General features: G+C 45.1%; 1 protein-coding gene across 4 annotated transcripts in view; it reads right to left on the bottom strand.

Annotated features, from left to right (window-relative positions):
* The window catches only part of Hmga2 (high mobility group AT-hook 2), a 114,395-nt gene that overhangs the window by 35,488 nt on the left and 60,067 nt on the right, over positions 1–18,840 (bottom strand). The window contains exons 6-7 of one of the 4 annotated variants that reach the window (XR_012908607.1): positions 15,256–15,612; positions 13,934–14,622 (exon numbers count right to left, since the gene is read on the bottom strand). The exons of 1 other annotated variant lie outside the window; for it this stretch is intronic. Coding sequence is in view for 1 of the 3 variants with exons in the window: in XM_075954224.1 (XP_075810339.1) it covers positions 15,559–15,612 (54 nt within the window). In the remaining 2 variants the exon portion in view is untranslated. Of the gene's footprint in view, positions 1–13,933; positions 14,623–15,108; positions 15,613–18,840 lie in introns of those variants that run through there. 2 more of the 4 variants (XR_012908608.1, XM_075954224.1) reach the window with 2 other exon arrangements.

The raw sequence follows: 18,840 nt of genomic DNA, 5'->3' as shown, positions 1-18,840 counted from the left end.
GTAAACAGAACAGAATGCTGGGAGGAAGAGGAAGTGAGCTCAGACTCGACAGCTCTCCTCTCGGGAGCAGAGGCCTCAGAGAGATGCCATGCTCCCCGCTCCTGGGCAGACGCACGCCGCCAGGTCAGACATGCTGAATCTTTCCCGGTAAGACCGGGGCTACACAGATTATTAGAGATGGGTTGATCGGGATATCAGAATTAGCCAGTAAGGGCTAGAGCTAAAGGGCCAAACAGTGTTTAAATGAATACAGTTTGTGTGTTGTTATTTCGGGGCATAAGCTAGCCAGGTGGCCAGGGTGCTGGGGACACAGCCCCACTGCTCCTATCACAACAACTTCTCTTCCCTAAGAAGCTTAAAGTCCCATTAGAGAAAGAAGAATGCACCCGAAACAATTAGATACCTAAGCAAACTAAAGGCCAAACCCATATTATTAAGATGTATCCAGTGACTGCACAGGCCAGGAAAACCTTGGCCTCCTTCCGGCTCTGCTGGTGTCTTCTCTTCCCTTCTCCTTCTGTGCCTTCTTTTCTCAACCCCCTTTCCCCTTTGGGATCGCTTAATGATGTTCCTAGACCGGCATTTCTTTTCTCATTCATGAAAAGAAAAAAAGGTGATTATGTATCATTCATTTGCTTGGCACATGGACTCAACCCCTCACTAAGCCATTCCTCAAACATGTGCTGTCTCACAGTGGTGGGTCACATGAGGGATCAGTCTCCCAGATTCTGCCCCAGTCCTGCCTCTCTGGAAAACAAAACACTAAAGAAAGGTCTTGGCTTTTGCCTTTGCTTTTACGAGGCCATCACACACATCCCAAGCATCCACAGTGATGGACAGACAACATTCTTCGGCCCTCAGCGGTGGGGACCTGAGGAGCTCTGAGCTTCTCAGATACTTTCTTGTGCTTTTGTCTTCTCAGTTCTCCTGCCTCGCTTCTGCAGGACCACTTAGTGCTCCAGGGCTCAGCCGGGGGGCTCCTTCTTCTTTCCCTTCTCCAGATTCCCTTGGTGCATCCACGTGGATTCAATTAGCACCCATCACAGATGAGCCCCAGATTCCTATCGCTAGCCCTGACCTTTCACCCTCTCTTCAGGCCCATATTTCTTAACGTCTAGAAAATATATAGAGAAGATATTTCATTGCCATCTACATCAGACACACCAGGACCAGATTTTATTATCGCTCCTCCCAGAAGAGCCGCACGGGGTCCTCTCCTCAGCGCGGCACAAGCCCTAAGCCTCCCCTTCCCTCTTGCCTGTATCCTTCCCTCAAGTCCTCAATAAAGACTTGCTAGCTTTTTTCCTATATTCAACTTGTGTGTACATGTGGGGGTGGGCTTGAAACAGGGTCTTTCTACACAGTCCCAGGCCGGCCTGGAACTTACAGAGATCCATCTGCCTCGGCCTTCTGAGTGCTAGGACTAAAGGTGTGCGCCACAACAACTGGCCCTTCTAGAATTACTCTTGATAATAATGGCCTCAAAGCCAAAACTACCGCTACTAACACACTCAAAGAGAAATTGTGAATCAGAACTCTTTCGAGGGTTCTCTGTATTCCAGGAGGGGTCAGGGACAGTTGCTGTCTTCTGCTGTCTGCTGATTTATAAGCATAAAGCATGAAGAAACGCTTTAAGATGGAATTCTTCGACTATTTATCACCTTTACTATTTAGTTAACTCAATATTTGCTTTATTATCGTGTTCCCAGGCACCCTGTGCAAGTGTGTTGAGGTGCTGGAAAAATCTAGACAACATAAATTTAATGGCATTCCAGACTTATCCATCAAAAGGCCCATTAAGATGCGAGCAAATTTCACCTTGTCTTAACTTCCTATCTCCCAATTCTTAATTTTCATCTTTTTCTATAGTTTTCGTTTGTTTGTATCAAAGCAGAGATCAGTTTAGGAATTGCTGTGGGTTGTCTGGAATGAGCCAAAGCTAGCTAAGTTTTGTACACTGACTGCCACCACAGCTGATTGGGCCAACTCCCGAAGAACGTATCTTACCCTGTGTCCTCTCTCACAGTCCTCGGAGGGGTTCCATAGGAGGCACTTGCTTTGGAAGAGTGCCCCTCTGCCCCTGAAAACACAGAGCTCTCACTTCCTGTAAAAATCACCCATGTGTTCATTATCCGAGCACTTCCTTCCCCTCCCATTGCCTCCCCTCAGGCTGCTGAGACCCTCATTCCTGTGGCAGAGGAGGGCTACAATAAACAGCACCGACACACACGTTCCTGCCAGTTTCCCACCTGTTCAGACACTGTTAGTGAAATGTGGGGATGTTTAGTAAAGTCTGCGTCATGCAATCTCCAGGCGCACAGTGTTGGAACATAGAGAAATGTGCCCACCGAGGCAGGCTTTAAAAGGCACACAGAGAAACGACCAAGGCCACCAGAATCGGAGCACTTTGAGTAGGGGGTGGAATTCTGCTGTTTGTAAGTCGCAAGGCAGATGACAAGCCAGGGGGAGCAGAAGAAGGAGGGGCTGGTGCCAGGCGGCACTTCTTTATGAAGTTAAACCACACAGAGTAACCCTAATACTGTGGTTACTGCAGGTACAACAGCACCTGAAATTTAACCCGCTTTCTGTGCTAGAAGCTGTGTTCCCCCTCCCAGGCACAGTTCTACGTCTGCCTAGAGTTAGGCGACTTTGTCAAATTGGCACAACGGTGCCTCTAAGGCGACGGTGCAATACAGAGCGAGTATCCCGAAACGATCTGAATGACACCCCGACGGGTCCCTGACACTGGGAAAGGCCATCATAAAGAACTAACTTTGGAAATTCCCCAACATGATTATGAGATGAAGGCAATGCCCTGAACCCCTCCAACACCAACTAAGTGGCTGCCTTGAACACCGCTTCGTTGGGACGCTTTCTCTCCCGAGCTGGTCCCTGGGAGGAGTGCGGCTGAGTGAGAGTGCGCATGTGCGGGCATACTTGCGTAGAAACGGTTTAAAGATATCTACTAATAAACACACAGAGAAAAAAAACAGAAGATAAATAAGGGAATATTTAAGAGGCTGTAGAGGAAGAGAATTATTTTGAACTCTCAACACTGTATTCAGATCTAACCCATGTGAAGTAGGAAACGTTGACCCCGTGTGGAGGAGGGGCACAAAGAAGGAGGAAGAAAGGGAACCAACATTTATCACAACATTGAGAAGAAGCCAGGAACGTTACATGCATCATAACTTCTGGCAAGGACCCCGTAAGACAGTTCTCATTAACTCCCACCTCACAGACAAGGAAAGCGAGGTTCAGAAGTTAGCCCTGACTGGGGTCAAGCAGCCAGGGAGTAACGTGACTCCGATTCCGACTCAGGTCTGACTCTGAAGCCCATCTTCTTTGAATTACACCACGCTGCTTATTAAAGGCCTGAATGGTACGCCTTAGGAGAAAAAGCTAAAGGAAGTTCTATAACTCATGCTGGACAAAAAAGACTGGAAAATGATATAATGTTTTGAAGTACTGTCTAGGAAGGATTAACCTAAAGGATGGTAACCAGCTGTTTTGAAAGCTGTTCTGAAGAAAGAGGAATAGGAAACGGGCTTTAGCTGTCACATGAAGGGAAGCCTCCTTCCCAGAAGGCTGGCTCGTTTGGGAGTTAGTAGCTGAGGCACAAGCACGGTGGAGTCTCCTTCCTGTGCAAGTCAAGATGGCTGTCCCAGAAGAGAGGAAAAGTGGAGTTCTGCTTACATGGAGGCTATAATAAAGGAGTTGACAAGAGAAAAGGAAGAGGGGGAAATCTGACTCAGAATAGCACATCACCAAATGGCACGGCTGGCAGAAGGAACTGAGCAACTGGAGGACGATTGGATGGGGCAACGCAGAAAATGGGAATCAGGATATTAAAGACTAACGAAAATATCCCTCCAAAAAGTCATGCTGTCTGTCTGTCTAGGGGAGGTCTGGGCTCAGTCGGTAAAGTTCTTGTCATGAAATCACGAGGAGCTAAGTTTGATCTCCAGCACCACATAAAACTGGGCATAGAGGTGCGTGTCTCAGTACTGGGGACGAAGAGACAGGGGGATTCCTGAAGCTCACTGACTACCATCACAGCCTAACCAGCAAGCTCCAGGTCTAACTAAGAGACTTTTTCTCAAAAACCAGGTGCACAGTGCCTGAAGAGTGATACTTGAGCTTAACCTCTGAATGTACACACTCACACACGTGCATGCACGCACACACACACACCACCACCACCACCAAAGAAAGTCTGGCATTATTACGCCCACAGCACCTGCTTCTCCAAAGACATTTTCACATCATATAGATTTTCATCTGAATGCAATAATTTAAGAAAAGTCCTACTTCCATGCATTAAAGCATTAAAGGCTAAATGAGCAAGCACTTTAGGGGCTTTTTAAAACTTTCCAAATGGTTAAATTTTTTTAAAAAAAAAAACTTTTCATTTATAAGGGCTTAATAATGCTCACATTTCAAACACGATATTGCCCCCATCATGTCCCACTGAATACCAGATATTATCCTATGATGAGCTGCATTTTAGTGAAAACTGTGGCCAACAGAGCCAGGGAACCATCTAGCTCATAACAGGGCCCAGACCTGACTTGAAGTCCTTGAGTTGATTTCAAGTCCAAAGGGATTTTTTTCCTGTGATTTTAGCCTATTCTGCCAAGTCCGTTGCGAGAGCTGGCGGCCTGTCAGGCATAGCCTTGTACTTTTAACTTCAGTGTGAATCACTGTAAATTCCAGAGATGTCTTCCTCGGGTGGCTGAGGAACTGATAAACGCGGCCAATCATCTCGCGAAAGGGAACAACAAAGAGGAGCCTGAATCCAGACCAATGGCACCCCGCAAACACATTGATGGGACTGGTTTTGGATATTGAGAAACAATGTCTAAAAGCTTTGTTCTTTATTTCCCGAAAGGTGCTCTGCTTCCCGAGGAACACTCTTCCCTCATTTGTTGACTCGTTAATTTATTCAGATTTAACACAGGTGAGGTCGCAGCGTCGGGTCTACTTTTGCAGTGCTGAGAAGTTTTAAAGGCGTGTGCTTCGTGGAAAGCAATTCCTGAGCACGCCGATTTTAAAGCTAGCTAGCTTACTAAGGCAAATAAAAATAATTTAAATACCTATCGCTTGGGTCTATAACCATTCTGGGGAGTATGGTAAGGGATGCAATTTGAGGATTTTTTTTTTAAAAAAAAGCAGAAATCCCATTTCAAGCCTGCGCATGAGTTTCCAAAATGTTATATGTATACATGTAAATGCGTACGTAGGTGCATGCACATATATGTGTCTATGCATGTATACATGTGTGTTGTGTATGTATGGATATACACACGTGTGTGTATGTGTGCAGTATGTGATTATGTGTATGTATACATGTGTGTATGTGGGTGTCTGTGTATATATGTATGTGTATGCATGTGCCAAGATTCACAGAGCATAGTCTTTAGTAAGGGGATGGCACTACAGTCTCCTCATTCCTGTTTGGTCACGCTTGTAAAATAATTTCAAGCATGAAATTGTTAATAAGCATACAGCTAAAAGTAGTGAATCCCAAATCTCGGATATTCAGTAACACAGAACCTTTACAATGGAATGTCACTTTTTTCCCAAAGAGGCCCTGGATCTGGGGGGAAGGGCGGAAGGCTTGGGAGATCTTTATAATTAGAGACATCACCCCCCCCCCCCGCACCTCAAATGTGACAAGGGAGACTGTGTGCAGTCCTAAATGAAGTCCAGTTTGTTACTGATGGAAATTCAAGTGAACAAGTGGTCATCCGGAGCCTCGACGTTAGGGATGGGCGGTGTTAGTGGAACCGGCCATGCTAAGATAATAGCAGAAACAGACAGCAGGCAGAGCGGCTGCGGCCCAGCCCCGCTTCCTGCATTCTAATCTTGCTGTCACTGCATAGCTTTCCTTGGAGCTCTGCCAAGCCATGTGCCAGCAGAGAAGCTGCTCCGATGAGCAGAGGATGTGGAAGCTAACAACTCTGTCACCTGCTTCCGGGGAAGGCTGGAAGCCCGATTCCCTGAACAACCAGACCCATTATTAAGCTATCCTCTAATCAAAAACTTACTTAAATGCCAAATGAGAGAGGTAGTACATTTGTTCCCCTAGCTTTTGAATGTCTACTTCTATGACAAGACCTGCATCTTCCCTGTATCCAACCGTGGTGCCCAGAGGCATGGTCAACAACAAATTTAATTAGCCTTTGATGCTATAATTATCAAATATCCCAGGTGAGTTGGATGCAGTGTTGTTCTGAAATGAAGGGTTCATGGGGAAGGGGGCAAATACAATCAAAATGCTTCATATACATATAAGAAAAGTTATAGCAAGATCTGTAATATACAGCACCAAAGAGTGAAGTGTCTGTTAGTGATACGTCATCAGACTCTAGTGCAGTATGTCAGGCCTGAGCTGAGGAAGAGAACAGGGGTCCAGAGAAAACTCACAAACAGCTTCTCCTGCTACTGACATTCCGTGACCAGTCATTGCTGCTCTAGTCTGTGTTTCAGAAACTCGGCCATTGGATTTGGGCTTCTAAATTCAGTGAACCCACCGAACAATGGGTGCTCAAAGGGAAAGATGTGGAAAATGGGGCCGTCCTATAAAACGGGGAGAAACCAGTATGTACTTTCTACACGTGAAGGTAGCAGACAGTTCAAGTCCAACAAAACCTTGGTCACTGGGAGCTGTTAATGTTATAGGGATGTGGAAGAACCTTCCGACCCTGGTAGTAGGGATGGGTAGGAATGTGTGATGTAGCTGAACTAAGAGTGTGCAGGAGCCATTGCTCTTCCTACCCCCTCCCTACACCACACACACACACACACACACACACACACACACACACTCCTCTTCTTGTTTTTTTTGAGGCAAGTCTTGGAACTCACTCTGTAGAGCAAGTTGGCCTTGAACTCACAGAGATCTGCCTGTGTCTGCCTCCTGAGTGCTGGGATTAAATGCATGCACCACCAAGTCTGTATTGCTTTCTTATGTCTAATGGTACCTTTTCTAAGGCCGTGACAGAGCACCATGGAGTCCAGGAACCATCTGGAACACCAAGGAGAGTAGGTTGGCATCCTCTCCCTTGTTGCTTTTTGGATTAGCCCCTCTGGTCTCCTCCAATACTCTTTCTCTCTCCTTCCTCTCTACCAGTTTTCACATACCCTGCACTCTGCTCTTAACTTTATTTACCTTTTTGTTTGCCCTACTCAAAGTGGGCAGTCTTCACATTCAATACCCAAAATGCAATGTCTATTGTCTCCAACCAAAGGGCCACGTGGGCCACAGACTGGTCAGAGCCCTGAGTCTGGGGAGTGGGAGCAGATCCGCCCTCCACACCGACTGACCAAGTGTTCTGTCCCATGTTGGAAGGCTAATGTCTTGGACCTATAAGTAGAGAACACAGTCGAGGTAAATGGATTTGAATACAATTATGTCTCCGAGCTTCCGCTTGTGGCTAATCTACTTTGATACCACGTCCGTGTAGACAGAGCAAAGGCAGGATGTCATGCTGAAGGCCATCAGTTTAGTTAATTTAGTCAGAGGTCCCTGCTTTTCTTCATTGCCTTCTCTTCCCACCCCACCCTCCCCCCGCCTTTTCTAAAGTCTATCGCTTGAGAAACTTCAGAATGTGAGAAAACTTGTCTTTCCTAGGAAGACAAGATTAGAAGTATTCCTGTAAAAAGATTAAGCAGAAAACTAGGAACACTAATATTCTACATTACAGGAACAAATCTGAGATTGGAAAAAAAAAAAGCAAGCCATAGTTTAAATTTCCTGCCTGCAGGGCACACTACACCTTCCACCCTCTTGAAGGCCACAGGTAATATAATTTATATTAAATGGGGCGGGTCCCAGCAGAAACTTGTACTGGCGCCAGGCAAAACAGTTACTTTGATGTGCAGTTTTGAGAGTATTGAGGCTCCCAGGTACGGGGTTAATGTGCAGACAAACACAAGGCTCGGATATACAATTTGGAGTTAAAATGATTTGGTTACTAACATGATTATTTGGTGGGTAACACACCACCAAATTAAAGCTAATCTATTGAGTCACTTTAAAAAATTACATCAACAGTTAAAAAAAGTAAGAAAACCCTTAACTCAGGCAGTCTAATCGCTTCTTAAGCTATAGCTCCCCAGGAAAGAAAGCAGAGAGAATGTTCCAGCAGCAGATGTGTCTAGAATGAAACCTTTCAGAGATGATGGCAGGATACATGTTGTAAAGGCAATCACAGTGGAATTCAGGTGGGGCCACAGTGCATCAGGATTCCCTTTGTAACAAAAAGCCTTTGATGGGCGTTTGATCACATTGCAGGAAGTGCTCAATGTATGGAAGGAATTGGGTTTCAGAAGTACGTTTCTGCGAACTAGCTGCAAAACAAATGAACTTGCTTATTGAAACTATGGTGGCTAAGCAATAACAAGAGCGTACTGACTCTCCAGTAAGCCCCAGAGAAGCTGCTAGCGGTCCTGCCGAGATGGAAGTAGACAGCTACAGAAAACAGAGATGTTCTGGGGAAGTAGAGACGTCCGTCCAGGTCACTTCTCAGTGTTAGCGTTCCCGCCTGGGAGGGACGGTGAGGTGAAAGACAGAGGAATGGAGAGGAAAGGTGGACAAGCACCACATGAACAAGACCTGAAGACTGGAGAGGCCGGAATGCACGACCAAAGCCTTCAAAGAACAAGAGAACAGAGGGGCTGAGACAGAAAACAGTGTCTGGGAGATGGCCCAAGCCACAGCTCCCGGTGACGGTGGTGCCTGCTCACGTGGGAGCAGGGTTAAATCCAGGCGCAGGACACAGGCTGCCATTTGTACAAAACGGCTGTGTGAAGACTAGGTTCTGGTAACCCCAGCAGCACCTTCATCTTACACCGTATTTCACTATAAAACTAAGGCACGTTCTTCCAACACTAACCCAAATTTTAGGGAAATTCTTACTTTGCTTGGCTGTTTCACCTGGCCCTGCCCCATACAGTAGAGACAGCATCAGCTCTGCCTACGGCCAGAAGAAAGAGACAGTGGGCAGAGGGACACGTCCTAGAGGTACAGTGGGCTTCCTTTGTAAAGAGTGATGGCAGACGCTAGCTGAACTGCTGAAAGGGCTCTTAGGCCACACAGCATTTGATACCGCCCAGAAGCAGGAGGAAGACTGGAAATCATGTTGGAAACTCGATTACATCATTACTACCCAGGGCAGCTGTTTCATCCCATGCCTACCATTTCCCAGAAGCACTCAGCCACAGCGTGACTGTTGTGACCTAGTAACGTCCTTACGGAGAAAAAAATAAATAAGTGCTCAATAATTTCCTGTTAATAACCAATTTCCCTAAATGTTGCCTTGGGTGTCTCTTAGGGTGCCACTCCGTTTTTCTGTTCTTCCTTCTAAAACCGCTGCCTTCCGCAAAGAATTCACCCAAGTAAAGGTTCCAGGAGCTTCCAAAGAGGGGCGCAGGCTCCTTTTTAAGTTTCTACAGCACCTCGCTCACATGGTTATTGAGTGCTGAGTGATACCCCAAGTTGAACACAGACTGTGAGGCTCAGAACACTCTGCTATGACTACTTCCGCTTTTGAAGACAGAGATGCAGGGCTTCCTTTTATTCTCTGCTTCTGTCCTGGTAGCCCCGGGGCCAAGTGCTAGCTAACATTGCCTGCATGTTTTAGTTCATCAGTGATTGTGAGAGAAACTCAAGTTGACAAGCCCCTGATCTTTAATGCTCCCAGCCATCACAACGCCCTCATCCGATGTTGGCCAAGTTCACTGGCTTTTAGACAATGGCATCTGATCCTAAGCCGCTAATGCCTTATAGATAGGATTTTCTGTCTTCAAAGAACGTACAGTCTAAACAAAGAATAAAAGAAAATATGAAGTCCTTACTCTATAGAACTGGATGTCTGACATAATTTGTCACTTTTGCCCTGCCCCACCACCTCACCCCCCCCTCACCCCCCATTCTCCCTTTAGCCCGTACCCAAAGTAATCAACACAAATGAAAATACCCTTACGGAACCAGATTTGTTCATTGAACCGCCTCACAACCCAGAATCGAATGTTGACGCTGGACACTGGAGCTGGCTTCCCATTGAAATAAAAAGGCAAACCATATCTTGCCAAGAGGGTTTCGCCTTCGCTTTCCCTGCACAGCCACGGAGCCCCCTAATAATAGCACAGAGACGTATATAAACAGTCAATGAGCCCATTTGGGTAGGAAAGGTCTTCTGAGGGCTCATGTAAAACAGAGAAACGTTCCGTATTCCTGCAAGATGCTATCTGCAGAGGCACTGACCCCTTCTCCTGAGCAACCCCTGACAGTCTGCCAGCCTCTCTCACAAGACTCCCAAAGGATCCACCCCTCTAGCCATTGTTCCATGTGACCTCACAGCAGCAGCTTCCTGACGTGAGTTTAGCCTTGGGCTGCCGTCTAAAAGTTCAGTCACTATAAAAACTGGTTTATTGGATGCAAAGGAGAATTAGGCCTTCAAAGCTTCTCACTCTGTCGAATTAAATTACCACACGGAGTGCGGCTAGGCTATGACTGTATTCAGGACATCAGTAGTTGCTAAGGCTCTGGCTGAGGTTCACAACAGCTTGCCCACTGTCTTAAGTGAGCTATTGCTGGGCTGGTAGAGTTCCTTAAAAGAACAGCAAATGACGTGGGAAATGCAGGCAACAGTGTGTGAAATGTACAAAATCAAACGCCAAGGTATAGGGAAGGTGAAATTCAGAGCGAAACAAAGTTCTTTACGTCATAGCTGAAAAAATGTATACTACTGTATGCTCTAATTTCCTTTGAGCAGGAGGATGAAAAGAAAATGGATTTTTAATGAAAAATACTCTGGAGATAAAATAAGAGTACTATTAGTCCTAGGCGTGAATAAGGACAAGAAAATTTGGTCACATACATTATTGAACGTTGTGTAGACGTTCTAGGAAGAAATATAGGCAAGAACTAGTATGCCCATGAGACGTAGGTAGCAGCTTTGAAATGAGCTTTTTTATTATTCACCTTTTACTTATTTTTCTCTATTTTTCAATTTGGAAAGCTATACTAATGTGTAAGCAATAATATTTTATTTCCTGGCTTTGTTTCTAAAAAGAATTGGTTTAAAATATAGTGTGGTGTCAGACAGCTTGGTTAAAAAAGGTAAATAAAAATCCATAGACTGAAGTCCAAGAAACAGACAACATCCAAGCACTTTTAACTAACAGAAATGGCAATTTTGTTTGGTCTAATTAAATACATCAGTATTGGTAGTATTGATGTATATATATATGTATATATACACGTATATATACATATATATGTATATGTGTGTCTATTTTAATGTTTATGGTAATTCCCAATATGCAGACACATACGTTCTAGTCAGCTTATCATCTTATTCCAAGTTATCAGAAAGACAATTCTATAAGAAACAATAGAACATACATTTCCGAGTCTGCTATGCAATACGATTTATCTACAAGATGATTTATCTGCAACTGGGGTGGGGTGGGGGTGGGGGCTGGATTCTGAACCTAAGACCATGCTAGTTAGGTAGGTACTCTACCACTGACTACATCACCACCCGTATAGGTAATAAAAAAAACTAATGCTACTTTAGTTCATAATTCATGCCTCCCCCCAAAAAAAGGCTGACTTGGGTACAGAGTTATATGTATTCAAAATGCTTATGTTTTAACATAAGCCATCAATTCCATGAGACTATCAGGTAAGCTAATCTGCTGAGCATCCAAATGACTGTTGATATTTTTAATAGATAGCTTCATTCACGATCTCCTGGCCCAAAAGCTGGACATATTCTCTCTGTACCTTTCTTTATTCACTTATAGTAGAGTACTTTTTTTGTGGGGGGGCGGGTTTTTTGTAGCTTCTTTTGGAGCCTGTCCTAGCTGTAGACCAAGCTGTCCTCAAACTCACAGAGATCCGCCTGTCTCTGCCTCCAGAGTGCTGGGATTAAAGGCACGTCCACCACTAATGCAATTTAAAGCAAATCAACGGCATTCACTGTAACAACTCACGTCCTGGCGCCTTCCTTAACAAACACTGAGGTCTGCTCGGATGACTCTGCTTGGACCACGCCTGTGCCCTCCTTCTAAGCACACTATCTGGCTTATACAACTAATTTCTCTCCAAAAAAATTCAGGTGTCTGGTTTTGAACGATGACCAGGAAATAGCACTCTGCCAGTCTGCATAGGGACGGTGAGGGAGAAGCTGGACTTCTCCTAGGCTGAACTGTTCTTTAAGAAATAAACATCATAGAGTCTACGTGCATGTCAAAAGACGCAGCCGTATGAGAGATGACCAAGGAGGCGCAAACATGGCTCTCTTCTTCCAAATGCAAAAGGACACTGCCGCGTACAGCTGTCTGTTTCCTCATCTGAGGCAGCTGTTTTCTCATACGGCACTATCTGCTGTGGAAGAAGATCTGGCCGCCCAGCTGTCATTTGGGTTTGTTCTCACACTTGTTGAAAAGCATTTCCCTGCGCTCACAATGCATTCAGTGATAACATACAAAGGAATATAACTTCTGTTGTTTTCTTTTAAAGAGGCTTTTGGGGTAAAATTCTTCGCAAGAAAGATCACTGCTTAAGTCAGAATGATGGGAACTTGGGTCTCACCTCCATCATTTATTACCAGCATGAAATTATGTCGGTGCTGTTTTTGATGTAAAAATGAAGATATTAGGATCTAGCACACAAAGATCTTTGAAAGATTGGTTTTGAAGAATGGGGCCTGCATAGAACGGAGCATGTAACACTTGCTTATCCCCATCACCCTGTTCTGTGGAATATAATTGCAGAGTCTCACCAGCCTTCATGGCTTCTTAGTTTCCTCAGCAAACTGAGACCACACTTGGAATGAGGAAAACAAAACTAAAGGACAAATCAATCATCTGTAAAGTACGCGGATCCTTGTCACTAACGAGCATTTGAGTTCGACCTGGAAGTGCTAATTGTATCTTGATTGTGTAGAGACAACGATGAGGCCGACACTGGCTCTTAAAAATAAAAATGAACGCCGGGCATGGTGGCACTCCAGAGGCTGAGGCAGGAGGATCATGGGACTTGAGGGTAGTCCTACCACACAGTGAACCTCTGTGTAAGAAAGAGAAAGAACAGGCTGGGCGGTGGTGGCGCACGCCTTTAATCCCAGCACTCGGGAGGCAGAGGCAGGCGGATCTCTGTGAGTTCGAGACCAGCCTGGTCTACAGGAGCTAGTTCCAGGACAGGCACCAAAGCTACAGAGAAACCCTGTCTTAAAAAACCAAAAAAAAAAAAAAAAAAAAAAAGAAAGAAAGAAAGAGAAAGAACAGAAAACAAGCAGAAAACTGATATCCTCTTTATGAAAAGTACCCTAATTACATCCATTTGAGCTGTAGTTGAAATATAACTTTGTAGGACCCCTGTGAGATGCTTGGTTTCCTACCTTGTATGTTTCTGGTATTCCAGTTCAAATAGCTTTTCCTAAAACAAAATGGAGCTGCTCTCTCTCTCTCTCTCTCTCTCTCTCTCTCTCTCTCTCTCTCTCTCTCTCATACACCTTTCTGTGACACTAGTGTATATTTCTCACACTTGTGTATGTGTATTCGTCTCTATGTGTGCACCATGTACATTTTCATGTTCGTGTGAATGTTTTTCATTCTGTTTCAAAGGTTATGCTGGTGCCCTTGGAACAAAAGAACCTACAAACAAGAGTCAACAAAAGCCCTGAAGGAATTATGGATTCAGGTCACAAGGCTTCCATTGTCTTCTTTTATCTAGTAAGTGTTTAACACCTGGCTCTGTAGGAGGAAAAAAATAAATGTGTGTGCAAATGTACCTTTAGATAAATATTTTGTAAGTTTTATAAAGGAGCACAAATATTTCATAAACCATAAAACAGAATACTCTATAAATCTGTGTGCCTGTAACATCATTTGCTTCTTTCATGAGATGCACTGCTAGTTTTTTCATGATAACGCTAACAACAATAATGTCATAAATTGTTGGGTGATGGTGGTGCACACCTTTAATCTCAGCACTCGGGAGGCAGGTGGATCTCTGTGAGTTCGAGGCCTCTCCAGAGTGAGTTCCAGGACAGCCAGGGATACACAAAGAAATCCTGTCTCAAAAAAAAAAAATCATAAATTATACCACAAACAAAACACTTACTATTCAAATCAACAAAAAGCAGCTTATATCATAAACAAACAAGTACAATTCCAACGTAGACTATAGCTGATAATAGCACAGAAGACCAATGGAAAATCCATCCGGTCAGATCAGTCCCTCGCCAATAGTGCAATGCCTTTGCTGAATGAACTACAACAGAGTGTCTGATCACTCTCTTTTATGACGTTCACAATGTACGTCGTAACACGCATGCCTAACTGGTCCCGGTCACCTTCTGGTGCAGACAAACCCTGTGACATTTACTGTGCGCTGCCTCTCTGCAGCATCTACCAGCTTCCAGGGTGTGAATGCTCTCACGGCGGTGGTCAGGGTTGGAACGACGTGAACAGTGGTACACTAGTATCCAGTGACTTCTCCAGGAAGATGTCAGGAACAAGAACCACCGCAAACCAGGACTGGCAGGAGATCGGAAACATACTCCAGGAGTGGTGGTGGGTGAGCCTGCTCCTTCTATATTTAACCTGGTTCGTTTAATTATAAATTTATATATTAATTTGCAAATAATGGGTGTACCAGCTCACAAACTTTCTGAGAATTTTTAAGAATCGGTCCTAAACTAGCTCCCACACACAAAAACAAAACTCAACAGACAAAAAAAAAACAAACCTTAAAATCTCTGGGCAGTTTGGGTGATCCTGGCTTTTTTGATCTACAAGTGGATTTAGTGAGTCTCTTGAAAAGAACTGGTGCCTCTACTATAAAAGTCAAATCAACTTTGCTGTTGGCTCATCTTTTCCGGACCAAGGCAAAGTGGGGCTCTGACTGCAGTACTCTTTGAAGCGGTTGCAGCACCCCCTGTGTTGCTCAGTCTCCTTGGCACACTTCATCCAGCGTCTACTGCGAGGCGGAGGGCGGTTGCAGCCCCCACCCCCACCCCCCGTGTTGCTCAGTCTCCTTTGGCACACTATCCAGCGCCTACTGCGAGGCGGAGGGCGGTTGCAGCCCCCACCCCCACCCCCCGTGTTGCTCAGTCTCCTTTGGCACACTTCATCCAGCGCCTACTGCGAGGCGCAGGCTACTCACTGCTCTGACTCATACCGGAACAATGCTCAGGCCTCAAGGCACTTAAGCTCTGATTGGGAAACAGATCTTACCTTGCTTGAACACACCCTGGAAGAGTTTGGAGATGCATCAGGCCAGACCTGGGATGGTTAATCTTGGTAGCCAGTTTAGTTGGAGCTGGGATCTGCTACCAGATACACCTTTGGGCAGGTTGGTGGGAGTATTTCATGGAAAGATTACCAGAAGGGGCAAGAGCTTTGCCCCAGGGTGCTCAACACTTCTCAACAGACCAAAGATAAAAAGGTCTGGGAGAAATTCTGGCTTTTACCTGTCCACCTTGGTGAGTGAGTGTATCCAGCTTGTTGCATCCGCTTCTCTGCCCCCTCCTTCACTGGTCACGTGACTGAGCTTCTCCTGCTTCCCAACATGGACTGAAGACCAATGGTTCTCTAGGAAATTTCGAGACCTTCAGTGCAAGATTGGTGGCTGAGGTACCCAGCCTCCTGGACTGAGCAGCCATTGCGTTCCAAGCTCCGCAGTGTACAGACAGCCATGGCTGGATCACCCAGCCTGTACCTGCAAGCTGATCTATGAAGTCTCCTTTGCAATAGATAACCATTCTCTTCTAGAGAACCCTGATTTAATACCTTTGATGGGACAGTAAAACCGAGCCCTCCAGACAGCACTTCTCAGCCAGTTAGTCTTGGAGGGAACAGCATTTTGAAAGGAAACACAGGACATAATAATTTAGAGCAGAAGAAGGCCCAACTCGGAAAGGCAGAGCAGTGACTGAAATCACCCAAATCACATTCGCTGTCAACAGACTAAACATTACCTAAGCTAATGACAACCTGAAAAAATGTTCTAAGTCGCATACTACAAAAAAACCTGAAATGATGAAGCATTTGCCCCATTGGAGGTGTCTACAAAACACAAAATACTCATATGACTGAGGTGGGAGTGATTTCTTATTAATAAAGAAACTGCCTAGACCTATTTGGTAGGCCAACCCTTAGGTAGGCGGAGAAAACAGAACAGAATGCTGGGAGAAAGAAGCTGAATCAGAGAGTCGCCATGATTCTCCCACTCCAGACAGATGCAGGTTAAGATGTTCTCTGGTAAGCCACCTCGTGGGCTACACAGATTATTAGAAATGGGTTAGTCCAGGTGCGAGAGTTAGCCGAGAAAAGGCTAGATATAATGGGCCAAGCGGTGTTTAAAAGAATACAGTTTCCGTGTAATTATTTCAGGGCATAAGCTAGCCAGGTGGGCGGCCGGGGTGCTGGGGACGCAGCCCCGCTGCTCCTATTACAATATATGACCAAGACAAAACGCTTTCCCCTCTTCCCGTGTCATTATTCCTATAAGACATTTCCTATAAGAACCCAGACACGGCCATGCATGCTAGGAGGGGAAGTGGTTCAGAGACAGGTGGACACATGTCACACACTGGCCAGCCAGCAGCAGCAAGCTCCACGCTCAGTGAGAGACCCTGCTTCAAAAATAAGGTGAAGATCAATAGAAGCAAATACATAATGTCTTCCTCGGGCCTCCAAAATGCACACATATGGGCATGCACCTCCCCTCCACACACACACACACACACACACACACACACACACACCTCATAACAACAACAACAAGAAGTCGCCATGGGGAAAATCCTTTCCATGTAGACACAATAGAGAATATAGACATTGGGAAGGACTTGACCTCCAGTAAGATTGCAAACTACCAACTACGAAGTGCAGGAATAGTTGGAAATAGTTGGCTACCGGATGGGATGAGACCCTTACTTTCTCATGAACATCAATTGGAGCCTGACTGATAACCAAAATCCTTCGCCAAGCAGGATTGTCATAGAGCTCCAAAGCTCTTCCAACGGGTATCTCCCTGCACCCGAGTTTCCTCATTGTTAAAGCTGTTTTGCAGGCCTGTTAGGAGTCTTCTAGATGATGAGAATTGGGCTTGGACGTGTAACATATGTGAAGACTGCCCCAGTGGGATCACTGTGCACATAAAGAAAAGGCAAGTGCTTGAAGGCTCTCCGATGCATTCTCTTAGTCCAGAGTATGAAGGATTTGAGTATTAAATGACAGATTTTCAAAGGCATGATTTTTCTCCCCATGGTCAGGAGCAGTGCCTCCCTGCACCTCTCTAGGACTTGGGGTAACCTCGTTCTGCAGGGATCTGTAGCTACTTCAGGGGTCTCCTGAGATGGGCAGGTGCTCATTTTCACTGACAGCGGACATGAGCGCTAAGTTCATGGTTTACAATAGCCTACACCACACAAATTACAGCAAGGGTATTAATCAAACCACAAACCCTGAAAGATAATAAATAAATGCTCTACTGAAGAAAGCAATTTTCCACCCTATAGTTGACTGGTTTTCCTCACCCTTCTGTACAGTTAGCAACTTATTGAGACAAGGACGTGGGGCCTGTAAAACATGATCATACTTCAGCCTGGAAGTGGTTTGCTGTGGTGTTTGTTCCTCAGAGAGGCTGAGATGGTCGTGTGTAAACAGGTCCCAGCAGAATGAGAGGGTCAGTCTCAGCAGCGTTGGAAACACAGCATATTGTGGCCTGCTGTCTACACCCCAGGATAAATCAGTTGAGTGGGCCTAATGCCCGCTTTGAATCTTTCAACCCTGCCCCTCAATGCGTACTGCCTTTGTGTTTTTCTATACTATTTTTTAAAAGTCCTCTTGCCTGGGTTCTAGTAGCAAAAAATAAACAGAAGAAAAAAATGTTAAAAATAAGTAAAATAACCAGTAGCTTTGCCTGAAACTGTTTATTCCCAGAAACATTAATGAAAAAAATACTTTCCTAGAAACATAAACCCAACCATGTATGTTCTAGTTCACAGTATTGCCCCCACTACAAAGATGGATGTATGGCATCGAAAATCATTTTGAAGAGGAAGAATATTTTTTACACACATCCCCTTTTTTGTCATAGCAGAACCCAGTTTCCAACTAAATCTCTCTCTATTCTTCTTAGAAACAAACGGGATAGCAAGGACAATGGCTGAAGACGCACCATGAAGTCTGACGTTGGCCACACAGCCAAAGATGAGCCTGGCAGCAAAGTCCCCTACATGAGGTTCACCTCACCTACTAAATATTTTCAGCCACCAAGTGCTGGAGTGTACGAAGGCTGTCTAAGCCCGATTCTTCACACAGCATTCCTCTGATGTTTAATCCACTAGGAAAACACAGGTCTCCCTGCAGGCTGTGGAACTATTAGATGTCGGGTTTTAAAGTCACCCTATTTCCGACAGAGGCCTGCGATTAGTTATTGACCTCCGAGCAGCAGTGGAGGTCAGGAGACCGGCTTCTAGACATGGTCATACAGAGTACACACAAAACGTAGGCATAAAAAGAAAGGCCAAAAAGAGAGAGAAAGGAGAGAGAGAGAAGAGAGAGCAAACGAGCACATGAGTGTACAACACACCTTCCAACAACAGCAGCCTTGTGATCCCTCTGGTAATATGACCCAGTTTTTGTTTATCATGAAAAGACTCCATGAATGCCTCAGCCCCATCAAACAGCAGAGCCCGTCCATGAATGGCACCTATCAGAGCCCAGGGTAAATCCAATGATTAGACGGAATTTGCCAAAGAGCCTTTGTAGCCGAGAAAAATGCCTACTCCGAAGAGGAATGCAAAAAATTCC

The sequence above is a fragment of the Microtus pennsylvanicus genome, chromosome 20, assembly GCF_037038515.1.
Source record: "Microtus pennsylvanicus isolate mMicPen1 chromosome 20, mMicPen1.hap1, whole genome shotgun sequence".
Taxonomy (NCBI): Eukaryota; Metazoa; Chordata; class Mammalia; order Rodentia; family Cricetidae; genus Microtus; species Microtus pennsylvanicus.
Note: the sequence above shows the minus strand (reverse complement) of the source record. Positions and strands in the feature narration are given on the sequence as shown.